Source organism: Sceloporus occidentalis, unplaced genomic scaffold (genome assembly GCF_023333645.1).
Source record: "Sceloporus occidentalis isolate IW3139 unplaced genomic scaffold, rSceOcc1.0.p SCAF_3, whole genome shotgun sequence".
NCBI classification, from domain to species: domain Eukaryota; kingdom Metazoa; phylum Chordata; class Lepidosauria; order Squamata; family Phrynosomatidae; genus Sceloporus; species Sceloporus occidentalis.
The window spans coordinates 57,554,344-57,577,023 of record NW_028316983.1 but is presented as its reverse complement, the minus strand read 5'-3'; the positions used below and the strand labels follow the sequence as shown (position 1 = coordinate 57,577,023).

The window sequence follows — 22,680 nt, the reverse complement described above, 5'->3', positions numbered from 1 at the left end:
GGGAGCCCGCTGCAGCCATGGCAGGAGCCCTGCTTTCCTGAGCAGTGAGTACCAGGGCAAGGCTGAGGAAGGGAAGGGGAATGCAGCATCCCACTCAGGGCCCTCTTCGCCCAGAGGAGGACCAGGCTCTGCCAGATGGAGGACAGATTCAAGGGGGAGACAGGAAGAGATATCTATATATATGGAGGACAGGAACCCTTCAGAAAAGCAAAGCATCAGCCCATGCTGCTCCAAATGGAGGACCTTTGGGAATGGCTCCTGGAGCAGGGGAATGAATGGAGGAGGACGGAGCAGGGGAATGGAGGACGCCCCCCTCTTGCATGAAACACTCCTCTGAATGTTTCATCCCCTGTTTCTTCCCCTGCTCCAAATGGAGGACCTTCTGGGATTCCTCTTGGGCAAGAGAAGGATGGGGATGGAGGACAGGTCCTGGAAAAGGAGGACGCCTTGTCATCCTGAGCTAAAAGACGTTCCTACAAATGTCCACCTATGCTTCTTCGCCCTGCTTCAAATGGAGGGCCTTTTGGGATTCCTCCTAGGCAGGAGAAGGCTGGGAATGGAGGACAGGCCCTGGGAAAAGGAGGACGTCTGGTCACCCTGAGTTAAAAGACATCTCTCTAAATGTCCATCCATGCTACTTAGTCCTCCTCCAAATGGAGGACCTTTTGGAATTGTATATGGGAATGGAGGACAGGTCTTGGAAAAAGGAGGACACCTGGTCACCCTTAGCCAAAAACATTCCTCTAAATGTCAATCCATGCCTCTTCGTCCTGCTTCAAATGGAGGACCTTTTTGGATTCCTCCTGGGAATGGAGGACAGTTCCTGGAGAAAGGAGGACGCCTGGTCACCTTGAGCTCAAAAACACTCCTCTAAATGTCAATCCATGCTTCTTAGTTCTGCTCCAAATGGAGGGCCTTGTGGGCAGTAGAAGGTTGGGAATGGAGGATGTGTCCAGGAAAAAGGAGGGCATGCCTGGTCTTTTCTGGCATCTCTGCCATCCAGAATCTCCTTCCAGGCCTGGCCTTTCTCAGCTTGAAGAGCGACTGGGCAGCCAGAGTTAGGGCAGGCATGGCATAGGACCCTAGAAAGGCTGTCTCTCCTTCCCCTCTTGCCATCCGGGCAAGGAGTGGGGATGGAGGCCCCTCTGCCCAGCTCCTCCTCCCTCTCTTCTGCCTGCCAGCCTTTCTGCATCTCACAGGTGAAAGGGACTAGTGGTGATCAGGCGCTGTGTGTGTTTTCTTTTCATCATCTCCCTCTCTCCTCCTCTTTCTCCTTTTCATCTGCCATGCCTCCCAAAAGCCAGCCAGCCAGCAACACTTCTCCCCCAGCATGAAGAGGTGCAAGTCGGATGAGCTGCAGCAGCCGGAGGAAGACTCTGCTGGGGCGGAAGATGCTCCCAACCTGCCCAGCATGGAGACCAAGCCGGGGGATCCAGCTCCTGCCCAGACGGATTTGGGGGCCTCCAATCCAAACCCGGCGTCCCATCCTGTTACCCGGAGTAAACCTCCTGATTTAAAGGTAAGCTTTTGTGCCTACCTGTCTTGCTTTGCTCTGCCTTCCCCCCCCCCCTCCTTCCTTCTTTTGGAAAATTGTTGTTGTTGATGCTGCTGCCGCCTGGAGTCAAACACCTAATTGTCAGCTGGGAAAGGTTTAAATTATTTAACTGCAACTGCAAAAATGTCACAGGCATGTTATTTGTGCATGTATGATTTGATCCAGTTCATTGATGTTATGAATCAGCCTTTTACACAACGGTTTTCACACTTAATATGTTGGGGTTCCATTTCTGTGCCCTCTTTCTTGAGGAGTTAATCCCACTGAATTAATCTTCATTTTGAGTAGACCCATCCAGAACTGCTTTTCTGGTTGAGAACTGCCAAGTGTAGTTGTTGTGTTGTCCAGTGGATCCTCCCTGGTCAGGATGACTGGTTGTCATTTGCTGTGTGTGAAAACCTCATGCCCAGTTGCATGTCACGACTTGAAGGGACAAAACAACAAAGCATGTCATCTGGTACTAGACAGCTAATAGCAGAACCATTTTTAGTGAAATATAAGACAGATGTATAAGCCAAGGTGGCTGAGGAACGCAGCTTCATCAAGAGGTGGCTTATTCTATTATAATGGATGCTTCTGTATCTTATTTCTCCAAAGCCTCTAACACTGAATAGTCACAGATAAAATACTGGATATAAATGGACCAGGTACACTTACATCTCTGTATTATAGGGCATGATTTGATGTTTCCTTTTATCTTACATTCCTCAATATAGCCACATAGTTGCACAATATACCCAAATAAATCTTAATTAATTAAAATTGGATCTTATTCCCATGTAGGATCTTATTCCCAACTATCATGTCAAAGAGAAGCAATGTGTTGTAATACCTAATAAGGTTCATATGAGATACTTGGACAAGCAACTTCTGTACGGAGGTTTCACTTGGGGCTCAGAGGTTTCCCAGCATTCACACTGATTTCTTTGTATATAGTCAGTCACTTTGCTTTTGTAAAGTAAGTGATGTTTATTCACTTTGGTAAACCAGTCTGAAGTGCATAAATAGACTAGAGATGTGTGTGTAGGTATAGTAAGTGAGACCATAGTGTTTTTGTGTGCTGGGGGGGTTTCTAATCATCGATGACAAGTAAGATTCAACTTCAAGTGATAAGAAAGGAGCGTTTGTAAACTGGAAGAAGGTTTTCCTGTTGCTGATTTTAGCCATGGGTTTGTTTGTTTGTTTGCATTTTGGCTAGCAATTTTTGTAGCCTTATTTGTGAAGTTACAACATTGCAATATGAGTTTTGCTTAGTGTTAGTACTTGTCAGTGACCTCACTAGAGAATCTGTTCTAACAGAAATAATTCTACAGCAACAGTTCAGAAGGTAACTTGGTCTTGGTTTTGGCAGTCTTCTTGCAAGTCTCCTTCTACAGCTATTCTGAGGACTTGTAGCTTGAAAAGCAGGCTACAAAGAGAACAACGTAAAATTAAAATACACAAAAAACAAACTCATTTGACTTTGCACACTCTCACCTTAGAAGAGTAACTTTGTTCCATCCATAATTCCTGGAGTGCTTCCCCTGTATTCACTTCTGTGCTAGTGTGGTACTACCTCTTCCCCACTTCTCCACTAGGTACAACCTGCCTCTGCACTAGCATTTATTACCTCATCTCAAGTGACTGGGCCCACACCTGTTAAACACTTTTTCCTTTGGGCACTTTTCCTTTTTGTTACTCTTCTCCTCTGGCACTTCCAGCAATATGTGATTGCAACTTTGAATATCTATGAATCATGTTGCTTTACAAACCAGAGACATAGCCATGTTAGTCTGGAATATCAGTATGCAAAGTGATCTTTTAGCACCTTTGAGACTATGTAGAAGTTGTAGCATAAGCATTCATAGACTTGCATGTGAGAAAGTAGACCAAATCTACTAAAGCTTATGCTGCAACATATTCTACATAGTTAGTCTCAAAGGTGCTGCAAGATCCCTTTGCATTTTTATAAATCTTTAAAAATAATTTCCCATTGGTATCCCATGCTTTGCATAGGTTGATATCTTTTAAAGAGCTCACTGGTAGAGCACATGAATTATGTGCACAAGTTTCAAAATTCAGTCCTTGGTATCTACAGAACCTGGTAGCAGATGTTGTGAATGGTGTCTGTCTACCCAAGATTCTGGAGAGTTGCTTCCTAACAGAGCAGAAAATGAGGAGTTAGATGCACAAAATGACAGTATGGTTCAGTTTTAAGTTCCTACAAGTGTCAATCATACTTAACAGAAAACTGCACTTAGAAGTTTGCTTCAGTGTAATTCCACCATTTGCTTCAAACCAGTAAGGACCTTTTATTATTAAATCTGCAACTACCAAAGCATTTGGCTACAATGGGTCTTTTTTGGAATGTAAAAAAATGTTGAAGAGGACTTATGCTCAAAACATAACCTGTTGAATACCCTGTAGTAACCCATTGCAGCAACCAGTAAGGAGATCAACAAAGAATGTTTATCTCCCCTGATAGGATTAAACACATGCGCAGGGGGTGAGGGAGGCCCCTTCTCACTCCTCTTGGAAGCTTTTTCATACAACTACAAAGCAAGTACACAGATATAAACAATGACTAGGTAGGGTGAGGAGAGCAGTTTTAGGAAAGACTATTCAGTCAATTCCATTGCATTTATTTTAATGTTTCTAGGAGGTACAATGGGCATTAATAACATTATAGGAGCAACAGAAATTTTAATTAGCAAAAAAAAAAAAAAAATACAAAACATATCAGTGGCTTAAAGAAAAAACAATAGGAATAACGCCTTTCCAGTTCTTATACTTGACTGGATTACTATACAAATTGAGATTGGGGGGGAAATCCTAATGTTATTCCCCCCGCCCTCCATGAATAAAATAAAATCACCACTGTTTTCCCCGGGGGGCGGGAACATTAAATGCTGTTACATGGAAAATGTTCTTGTCTGCTATTGGCAAAACAATGGTCAGTAATAACAATTAGCACTTAGCAATAACAACACTTTAGAACAAATTGTGCTTTTCTTTTTCTTTTTGCTTTTTGTGCCAAACTCTGCAAAAATCAAGGAGCATCTGTGATCTCCATTTTGTAGTATGAAACACTAATGCAGCAAAGCAAGAAACACAGATGGCTGTAACTTCTCGTATTCAGAACTGTACTGGCTTACACTAGCTAAAAAGGGAACCTGAAATACCAAAGGCTCAACTGTCTCACACCCAAACCAATTATTAATACCAGTGATTTTCTCTAAAGTCAATAAAGTAATTGTATATAACACAAGGCCCTCATGCTTGTATATAGTGTTAATTCCCACAGCTATTCACTTACAAAATTGTGCTTCCTCAGAGAAGATATGGCTTCTAAACTGTGAGGGTAGACATGCACTGTAGTTACAAGAAAGCAGCAGGTAAGCATGTTATGACAGCAGCATAGACTTGACTGAAACAACAAAATTAATGGTTTACACAGATTTAAGTCATGCGACTACCCTGTTTAGAAATTAACCAGTAGTCCATTACTATATCTTTCATCGGGGTGTAGCCAGGATTTTAGGAAGGGGGGGATCCAGACTAAGTGCCACCATTATAATGGGGCTTGGGTGCGGTGGCGCAGCAGCACGTGCCATTCATTTTTCTAATGGAAGGAGGGTCCGGACCCCCCGGACCCCCCCCCCCCGGCTACGTCCCTACTTTCCTCATTGATACATTTATTTGTTGGTTTATATTTATACAGTCCCAGGATCACTGAGATAGTTAACAGCAAAAATGTTAAGTGCCTTTGAGAAGAAGGACTAAATGAAAGACGCAGAGCAATTCAAATGAGAACCTAAATTCTGTTAAATCTTTCTCTTTCTAGTTGTACAAAAGAAACCTTGCATACAAAGCATATAGCTTGTTAGACTATCAGTCTGAAAGAGTCTGCCTGTGTTTCATTTGGGCATCATCAAAATGGAGGGCAACTGTTAGCTCAAAAGGTGTCACAGGGCAGAAGAGAAATAGTAGGCTTCCATTTGGCCTTATAAATCTCTAGTTTTGGATTGAACTCTTCAGTCTGTTCTGCTTGTAGACCATGCCTACTCACTTGTATTCTTTTCCTCCAGACTGCCACCTTTTTGGATGTAAGATTAAGTGAGTATATGTCAGGCATAGTAAATTTATATATGAGAGCCAACATGGTGTAGTGATTTTAGTGTTGGACACCTCTGGATAATAGAGTTAAAATTCCCACTTGTGCATGGAAACCCACTGGGTGACCTTTGGTAGTCACACTCTTTTTAGCTTCAGAGAAAGGCAAAGGCAAACCACTTCTGAACAAATCTTGCCAAGAAAACCCCATGATAGGTTTGCTTTGAGTCACCATAAGTCAGAAATGACTTGAAGACACACACCAATTATATATGCTTGTCATGCATCAGTGTTTCCCTGAAACGATTATAAAAAGCTGTAGACAGCTATCCAAAAACATGCAAGCCAGTATATATCAAGAAAATATATAATCCTCTCAACAAATGTATGGTGACTTCCAAACACCTATTACTGGACAATGTTCAGCATTAGTAAATGCCTAGAGAGACACATAGCCTCTGTCAGAAACATGGTTTTAACACCTTCAGCCATCTTGTCAAGTTGTTTCCATGTATTTTTCAATATGTCTCCATCTTTGAACCATGTGATAGACAAACTATGCTAATATCTTCCACAGATGGAAGTTTTGAAAGATTTTAATAAAGATTTATTTAAACATCTTCACATATCCGCAGGATGTGAGGCAACAGATGTATGGTTGGACAGTGATGTAGCGGTAATTTCTGAAGGAGCACTCTTCTTGAAATTCTCCATATTTCCCTCCCCACTTCCCATGATAAGTCCACAAATGAACATAGCTGTGTTGATCCATATCAGCAAATTAGTTCTATTAGGTCCAAAACACACTGCAGAAATAATCCAGTTTGAGACCACTTTAACTGCCCTGGCTCAATGCTAGGGAATTCTAGGAACCGTAGCTTTGTGAGACATTTAGGCCCCATTCCCACTCGCTCATTTGCTCTGGATAGAACTGGGCAGATCCTGTTGCCCCCATACTGAATCTGCTCGGAAAGAAGTTTGTACTACCCTTTACCTCGATCGATGCAATTTGCCCCTGAAGTTCACTTTTGCAGTACCACTTTAAAATGGAGCCTCCTTTGTTGTCAATCAAATTCACTTCCACTTTCGTCAAAGGTGACATATCCTACAACCGTTGGCCAACCAAATGGGTGCTTTCCTCCCTCCTTTAAAAAAAAAAAAAATAACTGGCCTCAGTGTGCATATTCTGTCAACTTGTCAAATTTTAAAACCTCCAGGTGTGTGTGTATTGTGTGTGTATTTGGGTCATTACAGATTATGGCAACCCTAAGTTGACCCCATCCTGGGTTTTTCTTGGCAAGATTGGTTCCGAGGAGATTTGGCACTGCTTTTCCCCTGAGGCTGAGAGTGTGTGACTCCCCCAAAGTCATGGGTTTCCACAGCCTTCCCTCTGAATTCCAGCTTCTAGCTTCCTTGGTGGAGCACTCTGGTGCCACAGCAAACTACAGTTCCCAGAACTCCATAGCATTGAGCCAGGGCAATTAAAATGGTTTCAAACTGACTTATTTCTGCAGTGCAGATGCAGCCTTAGTAAAGCTCTTTAAATTGCCAAAAATATGTTACACAACTGAAAATTATAATTGCACTATTTACAACGTCCTTCGGAGTCCCATCACACAAAAGAAAAATTAGGGTTCTTTTTTTATGTACCACCCTTAGTATATGATGAACAAGGGAGAATGATTGAACCAGCAGCCTACTCCAAAGTAAAGCCGTTTTAGAACTTACTGAAATGATAGACAAGCTGACGAAAAGCAATACTGTACATGATTATGAAAACAGTAAATAATATAAAGTATGAGGTAGTAGTACCAATGAGAGCCAGTGTGGTGTAGTGGTTCGAGCATCAGACTACAACTCTGGAGACAAGGGTTTGATTCCATGCTTGGCCATGGAAACCCACTGGGTGACCTTGGGCAAGTCATACACTTTTGGCTCCAGAAAATCCTGTGATAGGGTTGCCTTAGGGTCATCATAACTCAGAAAAAACTTGAAGGCACACAGCAACAACAAATAGTACCAATAGTAGTAATAATAAGTCACAGAATAACAACTCAAGCTGTTATATCTAGCACATAAGAAAATTAATAAAATGGCTAAGGCACAACTATTGAAGAGACCATGAGGGTAACAAGCATAATAATTAAAATAGTTGGAAAGTGATTAGCATAAAACTATGGTGAAGTAATAAAATTAGAACAGATATTAAGCATTAAATCCTATCTTGATCAAATATCCACAGCAGTCTAACACGCAAACACTTTTAATCCCAGCCACAATGAATTCATATCTAACATCCTTGTAGACAGTTCAGAATTCTCATATGGTTCCAGCTAAAAGTTCTAAAAAGATCTACAAAGTATTAAAAAAGATTCTCTAGGCATATGCTTTCAGAAGATTTTTTTTAAATCAACAAAAACAGTTTTTTCTCTAGAAGAGGAGGCATGTTTCAGTCTTTAAGAAAAGCTAGGTTTTGGCATCTTACCAGTGTTTGTTCCTTATTTTATATAGTGTGTCTGTCTACGTGTGTGTGTGTGTGTGTGTGTGTGTGGGAGGAGGAGGTATGGTGCCTGGGATTTTGATATGCCAAGTAAGAAGGAGATGGGGCAAATACTTGAGATCCATGCTGTGTTTCAGTCTTTCTCTCAAGATTCAGGTTGTCATGTTAGCTCACTCAGATCTGCTGGTGCTGCTCCTAAATCCCAGGTTGGTCTGCAGTAAAATAATTACTACTCATGACTTGGTTGTGGATAAGGGGCCGACCTGATGTGTATCACAGAGACTTGGGTGGATGTGCTTAGAAGAGTTGATCTCTCCCAGTTTTGTCCACCTGGATTCTCAGTGCACCATGAATCAAGGTTGGAGGGTTGGGAGGAGGAGGGGTTGTCATCATCCATGAGTATTCAGTCTTCCTCACAAGGAAATCTATCTACCCTTGAGTCTGTGGTGGCTGGGCAATATCAGGTATTCTTGGAGGAAGCAGATTATTTGACCCATTTCAGTCTGGTTTCAGGCCAGGGTACGGCACTGAAATGTCCTCAGTCAGTCTGATTAATGACCTATTTCAGGGGAAAGACAGGGAGTGCTACCGTATCAATCTTCTTGGCTCTCCAAGTGGCTTTTGATTTCATTTACTGTGGACACACTCTTACTGGACACACTCTGTGGAATGAAAGTAGGAGGCACTGTTCTGCAGTGGTTCTGCTCCTACCTGGAGGCCCAGTTTCAGAGAGTAGCACTGCGGGATTCCTGTTCAGCCCTATCCCCCATGCTGTTCAATATCTACATGAAGCTGTAGTGGGTAATCATTAGGTGGTTTGGAGTAGGATGCCATCAAATGTAACATCAAATGTAAAGGAAATGTATCCTTCACATTTCTTGTTTTTCTCTTCTATTCTTTTATGTACAAGAATATGTTTGGAGAGTTATGACGATGTTCCAGAAGAAGACAACTTAACTATATTTGAATAAATGTAGATTATTGTACCATACTTAATAAAAATAAGCCATCCCTTGAAAACAAGCCATAGTGTGTCTTGAGGAAAAATAAATACAAGACAGTGTCTTATTTTCAGGGAAACACAGTAGTGCATCAGCTCAACCGCTGACTGGTATATCATATAGATAGCATACAATGTCTATCTTAAAAGAATTTCACTAGGTGCCAATAAATTTCCAGTCAGAATTCAAGATGCTTGTGATGATATTTAAAGCCCTAAAAAGCCTGGGACCTCAGTACCCTATATGTGCCTGTTAAAGGATTAAAGTCTGCTGGGGGGGGGGGGAGCTTATGTGTCCCACTAGTCAGGACAATACACTGTGTTGGAACATAGGCCTTCTCAGCCATGGCACCCAATTGGGGAATGCCCTCCCACTGGAGGCACAATTAGTGCCAACACTCTTGCCATTTAGGTTCATCAAGGCTTTTGGGCCTCGTTAATTCAACTCAAATACTGTTATATACAGTTAAAACATATTTAATGGTTTTTAAACTGTGTATAACAGTGTTTGGGTTCAATTAATGAGGCCCAAAGGCCAGTGCCTTAAAATCTTTTCTGAGTTCTTGTGACTCTAAGGTAGGGTTGCCATCCCTGAGGGCCTCCAAACCGGGAAAATGTAGGACATGGTTTTAAAATGTAGGACCTTTTTTTTTTAAAAAAAATTCTTGCCAGGAAATTAAAAAAAAAGGTCCTACATTTTAAAACCTTGTCCAAGGCCTCCCTGGGGCCTGGGAGACAGTGTCTCCCAAGCCCCAGGGAAGGCTTGGAGGAGGCCGTTTCCAAGCCTTCCCTGGGGCCTGGGAGACAACGTCCCCCAAGCCCCAGGGAAGGCTTGGAGGATGCCGCTTCCAAGGCCTCCCTGGGGCCTGGGAGACAGTGTCTCCCAAGCCCCAGGGAAGGCTTGGAGGAGGCCGTTTCCAAGCCTTCCCTGGGGCCTGGGAGACAGTGTCAAGGCAGTAGGCAGGCAGCCACCCACCTCCACCTCAGCCTCCTCCTCTGCCTCCACCTCCCGGGCCCAAGAAAGTGCCCAGTACAGAGGCGCGCCAGGCAGGCACCTCTGCCTCCTCCTCCACTTGGCGCGGCCTGCAACGAAGGAGGAGGAGGAGGAGGAGGAGGAGGAGAAGGAGGTGTGCCTCCTGCGCATGCCCACGCCCCCCTCCCAACCTCCCTGCCACCCTCCCCTGCCTCCCCCCCGCACACCGCCTCCTCCTTCGCCTCCTCCTTTGCTTCCTCCACAAGGTCTGGAACGGAGGAGGAGGTGGGTGGCGCGGCCACGCAGGGAGGCAGGGGAAGGTGGGTTGGCGCCGTGCGGGCCCCGAACCGGGGGCCAAACCGGACCGGGACCGGGAGGGGGCCTCCAAAAGCGGGTTTGTCACGGGGGCCGCCGGGTTATGGCATCCCTACTCTAAGGCCACCTGGGTTTCTTGAAAAGATTTATTTGGAGGGGGGTTGTCTTTGCCTTCTTCTGAGGTTGAGAGAGTGTGACTTGCCCAAGGTCACCCAGGGGCATGCCATGGCTGAGTGTGGATTTTAACCCTGATCTCCAGAGTCATGGTCCAATGCTCAAATCACTATACCATGCTGACTCTCTAAAAATATAGGTCAGGATATAAATATTTTAATAAAATAAATAAATAAAAATAAGAATAGCTGAAAACATTCAGAGACAAATTGACTCATCTCTCTATTCCGAGAGGAGGCTTCAAGTTTGTTGTTTCATACCACCTAAGCAGTCTGTAAGTCGTTTACAACTGTAAGATAATTGCCCCCAACAAGCTGGGTACTCATTTTAGCAACCTCGGAAGGATGCAAGACTGAGTTAAGCCTGAGCCCTGGCTGGTATTGAACTCACAACCTTATGGTTTGTGAGTGAGTGGCTGCAGTACAGCCATTTAATCACTGCACCACCAGAGTGATTTCCAGTCACATTCACTCCAAGACCAATACCTCCTACTTAAACAGCTTAAAGCCTTAAAGCAGAAATATCCCCCAAATTCTGCAGTCCTCTGCTGTCCTTTGTTTCATATATAGAAGACTCTTTGGGCCTGGTAACACCCCACAACCTTTCCACATCCTGACTGTGTATTACATCATTGTTATTAAAATTTTGAAGTCTCTAACTTCCCTATCAAAACTCAGAAGACTTAAGATCCTGAGATTCTCCTCTGTTCAACCATAGTACCAAAAATCAGCCACCTAAATCTTAATTAAAACAAAGACCTTGGATTCTTTTTCTTTAGTAGAAGGGTGAAACAAAGGGCAACGTATCAGAGACATACAGAGTTAGACCAAACTATTTTAAAAATAAAAAGTACAGTAAAACTAATGCAACATAAACTTTATTCTCATTCCATGGTCATGTCATAGCACTGGAATGTAAAAGAATCACAAAACAATAAAGTGAAATACAAGTCATTTAATGCAAAATATTTTTAAAAATAACTTCTTGAGTACTGTGTTTGCTCAGTGTTATTTCATAGTCAATTAAGAGATAAGCTCTCTTTTTGAAGTATATTTTTAATTGGGGGAAACATTCCTGCACAGGTGTCTTTATCTTCAGATGTCCTTCATTAGCCCATCTGTAAAAAGCAATCCCTCTTTCAACAGTTCACTTCCAATCTGGTGTATTTCATCCTCAAAGACAGACCAGCATTATTTCTGTGGGTTCATCATGACTGCAAAATTCCATAATGGAATTTATGAACTACAGTTTTCTGGAATCAGAATCTTTATTCGCTAGAAACTGTTAGCTCTTAGCTTCTGACACTCCAAAATGTGTAATTAATTTAAAAACATTTCACGTTCTTCTGCTAGGCTTATCATAGGCAACTGGCTGACCACAGTGCAAACAGAAAATTGAACCAGAGACCTTTAGTATTGCAGTATTGCTCTTCATAGGCTGTTGTCCAAAAAGCATTCCAAATCAGCACCAAACTGAAGATGTTTCGGTGGCTGGATTTTTGTGAGGCTTGAGGCACTGGCAAATGTCTGCTCTGACACCTTCTTCAGCTGGTCTTATATGAGAAGGTATCTCCATTTCTAGATAGAACCCATGAATATGAAGATGGAAATTCTCTTTTCGTACGCTACAGCTTGTATAAAGGTAAGCTCACTTGATCTTCTTGCTCCTTGTAAGCTGTAAAGTATTAAACAGTCTTGATTTGAGCAGCTTTCTGTTCACCTAAACATGACATGGGTAGACATGACTAGGGAAAAGAAGGATGCTGCCATCATCTGCCCACCCTACACAATGCCTCTCTCTCTTTTTCTCTTATGCACACTTTCTCCCCCTCTCTCCCCCCCCCCCCCCCCCGTTCCCAAGCTGCCATCCACATAGGGATGTGAGAAGTTTCCCCAAACAAACAAGTAGAAACAAGCAGAATTAACTCTGGGTTCTGTCTACTTATTCTTTAGAAATTGTGTTGCTTATATATTTTTGATTTTGGTCAACCTTATTCTTTAGAAATTGTGTTACTTATGCAATAGCTTTGCTTATGAGAATAGTGCTCCTGTTCAGTGATATGGGGAAGCTGATGTATTAATGAAATAAAGGGTTGCTCTCTGAACAAGTTGCTGTAAATATTCTTTATACTTTGAAGAAGACCCTTTTGATTGAAATGGGTATTATCTGGAAATCTATTCTATTTTATATATTATTTGATTATATTATTTTATATGTTGAATACATTTTTTATTAAATATACCGGGTATGTTTTGATTATAGCATTCTATATGTTGTATAATTTTCAACTACATTGTTTTAGTAATACAATCCAGCTTGATTTGGGTTCTGGAACCTCTTGTGTTTATTGTGATTCTTCATCAATACCTATCTCGTTGTTGTTGTAGCTGCTTCTGTTGGTGTGAGAAGTTTCACCATATTCTGTATCTCCCTCCACTTGTTTCCCCCATGCACATTCAAGATGAGGCAGGAGGAGAAAAATCTCATTCTTCAATGAGAAGGTGTGTAGGAGAAGCATTCCAACTTATTAACCTAATGACAATGTGATTGGTTCTTGTTATCCAGTCAGGACAAAGCTATTTGTGTCCTGATAGGATCTTTTAAAGATGTCCCCAGTCAATCATTTGCCAAATCAGTCATTCATTTCTTGTTGCTGAATTAGTAACACTCATTTTTTCAGCTTAGAGAGCACAGGTGTATTCAGAGTGCATTGATAGAGAAAAGAGAAGCTCAAGAGCAAACCAGAAGTAAGCCTCCTTTGTGATGTTTCATTTTTCTTTCTTTGTCAGTGAAAGTGGGCTGTGGCAGTAGGCATTTTCTTCTCTATTTTGGTTAATTTTGTCCCTTTCCTTCCTTCTGCTTTATTTGCTTTGCCCCCTCCTCTTTATTGCTTTTCTCCCATTCTTTGGAGATTATCGCACTGCGTTCTGAGAACGTTCCTATCATCACGTGATGAGAACGTTCCTGGAACAGATATTACTGCATTAGTAAACTAGAACGTGATCAGAACGTGATCAGAACTGCATTTTACCGCACAGCGATTCCTGAAACCATTCCGAGAACATATTCCACCAAGGCCGCCTCCGTCTCCTGATTGGCTGAAAGAATGACAGGCAGGGAGGCAGGGAAGCAGGCAGGCGAGCGACTGCAGTGAGGGAAGGGGTGTGTGTGTGAGAGAGAGGGGGGAAAGGAGGAGGGAGGGAAGGGAGGGAAGAAGGAGGGATCGGGAGGAAGGCAGGGAGAAAGAGAAATGGGGAGAGATGAGCCTTGCAAGTTACATCCCAAACCTCCTTTGCAAGGTTGGGAAGAAGGAGGAGCTCCATGCAGGTCTCTTCAAGCCGAAGAAAAGCAAGTTGCCAGGGAGGGGACTGGGCCAAGGGCAGAGCCCCGGCAGCCATAGCAGCTCTTTAAACCGGTTAGAAAAGAAGAGTCCTCTGCTGTCATCCCAATTCCCCATTTTGGCTGCTTGTCAGCCTTTTGCCTCCTGTGTGTGTGCGCATGTAATGTGTGCCTTCATAGAATCATAGAATCATAGAGTTGGAAGAGACCACAAGGGTCATCCAGTCCAACCCCAATCAAAGCATCCCCAACAGATGGCCATCCAGCCTCTGCTTAAAGACCTCCAAGGAAGGAGACTCCACTACACTCTGAGGAAAGAGTGTGTTCCACTGTCGAACAGCCCTTACTCTCAGGAAGTTCCTCCTAATATTGAGGTGGGATCTCTTTTCCTGGAGCTTACATCCATTGCTCCGGGTCCTAGTCTCTGGAGCAGCAGAAAACAAGCTTGCTCCCTCATCAATGTGACATCCCTTCAAATATTTAAACAGGGCTATCATATCACCTCTTAATCTTCTCTTCTCCAGGCTAAACATCCCCAGCTCCCTAAGTCGTTCCTTGTAGGGCATGGTTTCCAGACCTTTCACCATTTTAGTCGCCCTCCTTTGGACATGCTCCAGTTTCTCAATGTCCTTTTTGAATTGTGGTGCCCAGAACTGGACACAATATTCCAGGTGGGGCCTGTGAGCTTCCCTCCCCGCTTTAATTCTTGTCTGGCTCTTTGCTATGGAATTCTGGGAGTTGTTTGCTTGCTTTTGTGTGTTGCTCCAAACAGAGGAGCTTTTGTGGGTTCCTTCCTGGAGGGAAGGAGGAGAAGGTCCTGGGCATCCTTGCCATCCTTGCCTCCTGCAGGCTGCCAGCACAGGAGTCCCGCTGGACATGACACTAGAGGCCCCTGCAGAAGCAGCCAGACCCTCTCCCTCTTGCTCTCTGCTCTGGCCCCCCTGTTTCCTTCTCTCTTTCTCTCTCTTTGCCTTCTTTCCTCTTCTCTCACTTGTCCCAACTTTCCTCCCTTCCCTCCCTCCTTCTTTCCCCCCTCACACACACACACCTTCCCTCACTGCAGTCGCTCGCCTGCCTGCCTCCCTCCCTGCCTGTCATTCTTTCAGCCAATCAGGAGACAGAGGAATGAGAGAACGGATTTGAGAACAGATGAGAATATCGCACACACCTCTGTTGGAACGTTCTCATCACGTTTCAGCTCTCTGGGAACACATTCATATCTGTACCCTCCTGGAACACATTTGGAACACATTTAAACATTCTGAGAACCCGATTGGAACACATACGTGCAGTATACTCAAATGCGTTCCGTTCTCATCACGTGATGAGAACGTTCTCAGAACGCAGTGCGATAATCTCCTTTGTCTTTTTCTCCACCTTTTGGCTGGTGAACCAAGTACTGAAGGGGGATGTAGTACATAGGTAAAACCCATCAATGCAACAGGTCTACTCTGGTCAGGAGTAACAACAGGATTTAGGCCTTTCTTTCCTTATTATTTATGGTCTTCTGCGTCTCTTCCTTTTTCTTTACAGCTGTACTTACACCTCTGTCCCCTACAGGTATAGTGATGTTAGGGAAAGTAAAAGGACATATGGACATCTGCATGTATGTACATGAATATGGTGTAGCAGGATAGTCAGAATGAGGTGTACTAAGATTAAGCCCCATTGACTTCAGTGAGGCTTACCCCTGTATAACCATAAATAAAATAGAATTTGTAGAAAGGACAGATGAAGGTAGAAACTGGTGCATGTATCTGTGTGTGGGCAGGGTGGATAATACTAGAGGAAGGGGTTGCCATGTGTAAAAGAGAAAAGAACTCCTGCATTTCTATTAGTTGAGTAGAAGAGGCTATTTCAGCATGTACATCTTGTTCTCTTTTGTATCTAGTACTCTACAAGGAAGCCTTCAGAAGTGTTAAGATCTGTTAGGGGTCAGCTTCTAAATTCATTGGAGTACAAAAGTGCTGGATATGATTCCCTCCTTCCTGGGCCTCTCATTTGTTGTTGTGCATCTTCAAGTCATTTCTGACTTATGATGACCCCAAGGCCCTATCATGGACTTTTCTTGGCACGTTTCTTCAGAGGGGGATTTCCATTGCCATCCTCTGAAGCTGAGAACATATGACTTGCCCAGAGTCACGCAGTTGATTTACAGGGCAGTGCTGAGATTTGAACACTGGTCTCTAGAATCATCGTCCAGCACTTAAACCATTACACAATGCTGGCTCTTCATATAATTCTTTTTTAAAAAAATTGGATAGTATACTATATTCTCTCTGAATATACTACCCAATTGTGGTATATTGAAACATAGTTTATTTTTCAATAAAATTGCTGTCTAGTGGAGCAGAGAAATGTGGGTTCAAATTGTTTTCTAGATAGCAGACCCCACCTTTACCTTGCACTCATTTTCTTGACCATGTTACTTAGTCTTTGTTTGCCTGGTTCTGCAAAGTAGATTTGTGTTGGAGCAAACACTTGCCAGATCAAAGGAGCAGTTTTATGTTGTATTGTTGTCATTAGCTCTGTCTGTTGTCTCTGGCTCTGCCCTGACTTCTGCCCAACCAGCTGCCATTACCTTTAACCAACTTTAATCTTAACCAAGAACAACTCCTGAACATGGCAATTTAGGCTGTTCTTTTAATTGCCAGTATTAAAGATTGATTGTGGAGCCAGAGTTTTGGAAAATCATTTTAAAAAAAGGAAGTAGTTGCAATTACAGCCCCATGTGCTCTCCTGTTTATACCTGACTATAATTCACTTAGAAACATAAACCTTTTCTCCCTAACTATTCAGAAGTACCTAAAATAGTTACATTTTTTCTCACATAATAGCACAGTGGTACAATTTACTCACCCATGACAGAAAACACCAAAATACTGAGGCCACACAGATCTTGTAACTACTGTTGGCCCTTCTTATGCACTGATTTTTATATAATAAATATCAATAATAAATTATATAATAAATATCAAACCTTGATTTTCCATTTTTTATAAGGGACACCATTTTGCTATGTCATTATATTTAATGGGCCTTGAGCATACATGGATTATGTTATACATGGGGGATCTTGGAACCAAACCCCAGTGTATAACAAGGGCCCACTGTATAAGTACAATCGGCGTCCATATACACTGATTATCCATGGATGCAACTATCGACAGTTTGAAAATATTCAAAAAACAAACCTTGATTTTGACATTTTATGTTAGGGGGCTTATTTTACTATACCATTGTATTTAATGGGACTTGAGCACATAGACTTTGGAACCTGGTGGAGGGTGGTGATGGAACCAAACCCCAGGAGATACCAAAGGCCCACTATAAGTAGTTACTCCTGGGCCTTCTTTACATTGTCATAGATCCCTTATATTTCATCATCATTCAGAAGCTGGAACCTCACTGAGTGAGGCTTGATTTGATCACTTAATTGATTGGGGAAAGGTATTATTGTAAAAAAAGCATATTGTTTAGATTCCCCTCTGCTGCATAACATTCAGGCTCTAATTTTCTACTGATATGTTCGCATGGGTGAGGGAGACTGTGTTCATTTGTACATATGCTGGGTGTGGAACTAGAAGTGCAGTGTTGCATGTGTACTTCCCCACTCAAGTACCAGTTCAGGTCTGGTTGTGAGTAAGCCTTTCATATGGGAGGTGGACCAGGAGAAAGTCCTGGCAAGGAACACTAGCTGATGAATGACCTAATTTTGCCTGAGATGTGTTGGGTGGAGGGTAGTTATGAGCTCATCAACAAGATGCCTGTGTTTAAAATAAGCTCAATGAGAAAAATACATATTGAGTTGCTCCATGGTTAGAGAAGGAAGAGTTTAAAGTCTTGTGGAGAACTGTTTCTTAACTTCTAGGCTTTTTACTGATTAACAATCAATATGGTTTTTTGGCAGTGTTTTTCATAACATCTAAATACTCTCTAATTTTTCAAGTTTTTTTTTAAATAGGTATGTTGCCAGCAGCAAGTTCAGATGGAATTTCTGCAACTAAAAATATGCATTGAATGATCGAAGAGTTCTTCATGGTTTTCATGCTGAGGTGTACATACAGTGCATCTACAAACTAGATGGTTGTTTCCATCTTCAAGCAAGTTAATGCTACTTAAAAACAATAATAATAACTATCTCCACATGCTTCTGTAAATGAAGTTATTCATGTCTTAGGGCATGCCACTTCTAGAAGGAAAACAAGCATTCCCAATATGTTAGCTAATTTTGTTAAAGACATGGATAATTTAAAACAGGGCTGAGAATCATGTGGTCCTTCAGATGCTATTGAACTGCAACATTCCCAGCATTTCTCAACATTGCCTGTGCTTGCTAGGGCTACTGGGAACTGCAGTCCAGGGCCATGCAATTCTCACCCCAGGTTTAAAACATATGCAACTTGACTGGTTTAGGATTACTACTGCTTGTCTCCAAGCAATCCTTTCCCCTTTTTTGTCCCCTAATAAATGGAGAGGCTCTTGTTCTCTAATGAAATCAGCTTAATCCTAGCTGTTTGACTAAGTGTTTAGTAAAAGAATGGCTAGTATGCCATTAAATGATAAGACTGTTCGTTCTTACTTTGCCTTTTTGTAAGTAGAGGCAGACCAAAGTGGGGGTGGCTATCAGTATGGATGAAAATGTGGAGATGTTTAAAGTGTCGCTCTAGCTGTACCATGTGAATGGTATATAATGAAGTAAGAAGTTTTGACTGAAGAGGGAGAGAGACTTAACACTGTGATTGGCAACATCATGCATCATTGATGGTGGCATGGGTGCTGCCAAGTGGAGACTGTGCAGGTGTATAGACACTGATGGGGAAGCACCATCTACCACAGGTTTAAACCATGATATCAGCTTGGCTGCTAGCCTACATCATACAGACATAGTCCTTATATTTGTACCACCTGGTGAAATATGTTGAGAAAAATGTTGGATGCTCCTTTTTGGTAGTTATCTCTTCCTTCTGCTTCTCAGGCAAATATATGGAGCTGCCATGTATCATGCCAGGCTATCTGCTCATCCATTAAAGTATTGTCTACTCTGATTGGCAGTGGATCTCTAGAGTCTAAGGAGAGAACAGAGCTTGGAAATAACTAATTATAAATGATGAGTTACTTATAGTTAATTCTTTTTGTGTGTACAAGAACTATGGTATAGTTATACAGTATAACTTTATGACTGTAAATTAAAGAGGGATAACTACTTTTTGGCACTGTAATGTTCAAAGTGACATTTACTGTCATGGGGGGGTGTCCTGTGACAAGGGGGTGCGAATCACATGATTCAAGTGCTAGCTTGTTCTGGTTCTTATCATGTTGTCTCATGCTCTGGTGTGGATGCTGAGGTAACAATGAAGAGATTGGAGGGGAGCATATTTCGCACCATAGTCTCTTAGCTTTCTGAATTAATTCTCTGGCTGAAAATTCTACATGTCCATTCCTAAGCTGCATATCCCAGGATTCAATAGGATTCAGCCATTAAAGTAGAACCATAGAGCTATAACTGTGTAATATGAAAGGGCTCCAGATGTTGACACCCAGGATCTTCTCCATGCAGATAAAATGTTCTACTGTAGTATGGTTCCGCCCTAGAGATATGACCTTTCTTCCTCAACTTGTATGGGCTTGTTTGGAGACTGAATAAAACCTTGCACCCATAGTGAGAGTCATTTAGAGCAGGAGTGGAAATCATGCCACCTGGCTGTGCTAGCTAGGGCTGGTGGAAATTGTGGTCCAACAATGTCTGGGAAGCGCACATTATTCCCACCCTGGATCTGAGTAAGATGCTCAAGCAAGGTGTTTCCCTGTTGCAGGTTAGTGCTAACAATGTTACAAAACTGTTCCTTATTAAAAAAAAATTGTCATATGGGAAAATATGGTCTATTCCAGCCTTTCTTTTGCTTGTGTGCACATGCACTCTGAGTTTGTAATAGAAGGAGATGGGAATATTTAGCTAGCAAAATTACTTTGTTTGGCAGGAATATGTTTTTAGTGTAACAGAATATAATTTGGGTCCCTTACAGACCCCAAATCTTACTACTTTTTCTTTTATCTCAGTTTTGCAAACTTCCTATTATTTTACATAATTATGAACCATGTATAACTGTAGTGCAGTGTAGTGTAGTGTGATGTCAGAATTCCTTGCAAGCTGAGCCCTTAGACTTTGTGCTGAGTGGGGAAGAAAATCTATCCTACTGTTTAAATCATGGGTTCAGACATTTCTGTGGTGTAGTAATAGCATGATTCTTAATCCTATTTTCTCTCACTGCTGAGGGCCAAATTAGATGAGAGTTTACAGGTTCCATTAGAAAGCCAGTTGATTTTTTATTTTTATTTTACAGTTAATAGAAGGTGAAGGAGAAAAAATTTCAGTGGGGCTGCAGTACTGAATGCATACAGGGAAGAGAGGTTCTGCCATGATCCTGGTAGGGAGAACATCTTCCTCTATACCACTGTACTGCTATAAACTGAAGAGGGGGAAATGGTTGTACTGTACAATTGTTTTTTGTGGGTTTTTCAGGCTATGAGGCCCTGTTCCAGAAAAGTTTATTCCTGACATTTCACCAGCAGTTATGACTGGCATCTTCAGAGAGTGCTGGCATGGAAGAGAGTAGGGTATATATACTGTTGTTTGAGAGGAAGTGATTTGCATGTTAATCTGTGCATTGTTCTGTTATTGAATGGCAAGGCCTATATTTATATAATGATCCATTGTCTGCTGGGAATCCCCCTCACCTAGGTGGTTTTCATTTGCATTTGCTGGGTCTTGATTTTTGTGTTTTTCAGGACTTGTAGCCAAACTTCGGCCTGTTACAGACTGCCAAAATAAAGCTGCTTCGGGTCTCTTTGGAGATATGCTATTTAAATGATGCATGAGTCCTAAGAGTCCGGAAGTCGCGCCAAAGCCACACTCCATTCCTAAGCACTGGAGTGCAGCTTTGGTGCAGCTTCTGGATTCTTAGGATGCATGCATCATTTAAATAGCATATCTCCAAAGTAGGGTTGCCATATCCCGCAGGGGGGCGGGACAATCCCGGTTTGGGAGGGGCCAACCCGGTCCCGGTCCGGTTTGGCGCCCAAACCGGGACGGCTCCGCCCACTGTGGCCACCTCAGCCCCCACGGCGGCTCCAAGGCCTTGCTGAGGCCTGGGAAGGCTCTCCGCGGTTGGAGCTCCAGCCGCGGAGACGCTCCCTCCCGGGCCCCAGCGAGGCCTTCGAGGCGGCTCCGCGGTCGGAGCTCCGGCCGCGGGGTCCTCCAAGGCCTCCGCAAGGCCAGGGAGGAGGAGGAGGCCGCTTCCCACCGCGGCGATTGCCGCGATGAGGACCGGGCCCTGCCTCTTTCCCGGCCTGGGAGCCTGCTGAGGCTTCCTCCCAGGCCGGGAGGAGGAGCAGGCCGCTTCCCCTTGCGGCGATCGCCGCGATGAGGAGCAGCCTCCGCCTCTTTCCCGGCCTGGGAGCCGGCCTAGGCTTCCTCTCAGGCCGGGAGGAGGAGGAAGAAGGCTGGCACCGCGGCGATCGCCGCGATGCCAGGCTTCCCCCCGCCCTTCTCGGCCTGGGAGCCGGCCTAGGCTCCCTCCCAGGTCGGGAGGAGGAGGAGGAAGCCTGGCACCGCGGCGATTGCCGCGATGCCAGGCTTCCCCCCACCCTTCTTGGCCTGGGAGCCGGCCTAGGCTCCCTCCCAGGCTGGGAGGAGGAGGAGGAGGACATGGTTTAAAAATCTAGGACTTTTTTTTTTTAATTTCCTAGCCAGGAAGTTAAAAAAAAAATGTCCTACATTTTCAAACCTTGTCCTACATTTGTCCCGGTTTCGAGGTCCTCCATTATGGCAACCCTACTCCAAAGAGACCTGAAGCAGCTTTATTTTGGCAGTCTGTAACAGGCCTTCGTTTACTTAAAGGGTTTCTTCTTTCTTGTTGAAATTGTCCAGGTGTTTATGGTTGTACAACTGGTTCTAGAAAGCACCAGCAGCCCATAATCTGAGAAAGGAGGACTAGAAGGTTGTCTGACAGTGGGATGGTATCTTCCTGCTCAATGCCCCAATAATGTAATAGAAGCAGGCAGCAGGGGTACCTAAACATATGTCTAGTGGATACAGACTTGAATCTATCTCATGTTGCCTTTGTTAAATCCTCTCAGCTGTTGCTTCCCATCTTGAAAACAAGAACAAGTGGTGTACATCACATGTCTGGTATGAAGGCACACACTGATAATGTGGGATATATTTGAGGGAGTTCAAAAAATAAAGCTGGTAATTTCCAAATTGGGTTCACACTCTTCTGCAGTCTATTTTGTGCCACTCTGAGTCCTCCTCCCTTCCACTGCACTCTTTTCCCTTCCTAAACTGATCTGGGAGCAGCAGAGAGGACTTGAGGTAGAACTTGGTTAGACTCTATGGAACATAGTTCTCATAGGCCTTAGTAATATTTGGTACTGCATCTGAAGAAATGGGTTTATAGCCGTGGAAGCTCAAGAAAAAATTAAAATTAATTACAGTTGCTACCACATTTCTTTCTGCCCAGTCCCCCCACCCTTTTCCTTCCTTGTTTGTATGCTACATTTCTCATAGCTCCTGGTGGCACAATGGTTAAATGCCTGTACTGCAGCCACTCACTCACAAACCCTAAGGTTGCGAGTTGAATACCAGCGAAAAGACTCAAACTTGACTCAGGCTTGCATCCTTCCAAGGTCGCTAAAATGAGTACCCAGATTGTTGGGGGCAATTAACTTAC

At 43.2% G+C, this 22,680-nt stretch overlaps 1 protein-coding gene across 3 annotated transcripts in view; it reads left to right on the top strand.

Annotated features, from left to right (window-relative positions):
- The window catches only part of LOC149315983 (transmembrane and coiled-coil domains protein 2-like), a 120,266-nt gene continuing 97,586 nt past the window's right edge, over positions 1-22,680 (top strand). For 2 of the 3 annotated variants that reach the window (XM_089514529.1, XM_089514532.1), the window contains exons 1-2: positions 1-44; positions 1,301-1,519. In XM_089514529.1, coding sequence (XP_089370655.1) covers positions 1,331-1,519 — 189 coding nt within the window. In that variant the 5' untranslated portion in view covers positions 1-44; positions 1,301-1,330. The remainder of the gene's footprint in view (positions 45-1,300; positions 1,520-22,680) is intronic. The other variant, XM_089514531.1, reaches the window with a different exon arrangement.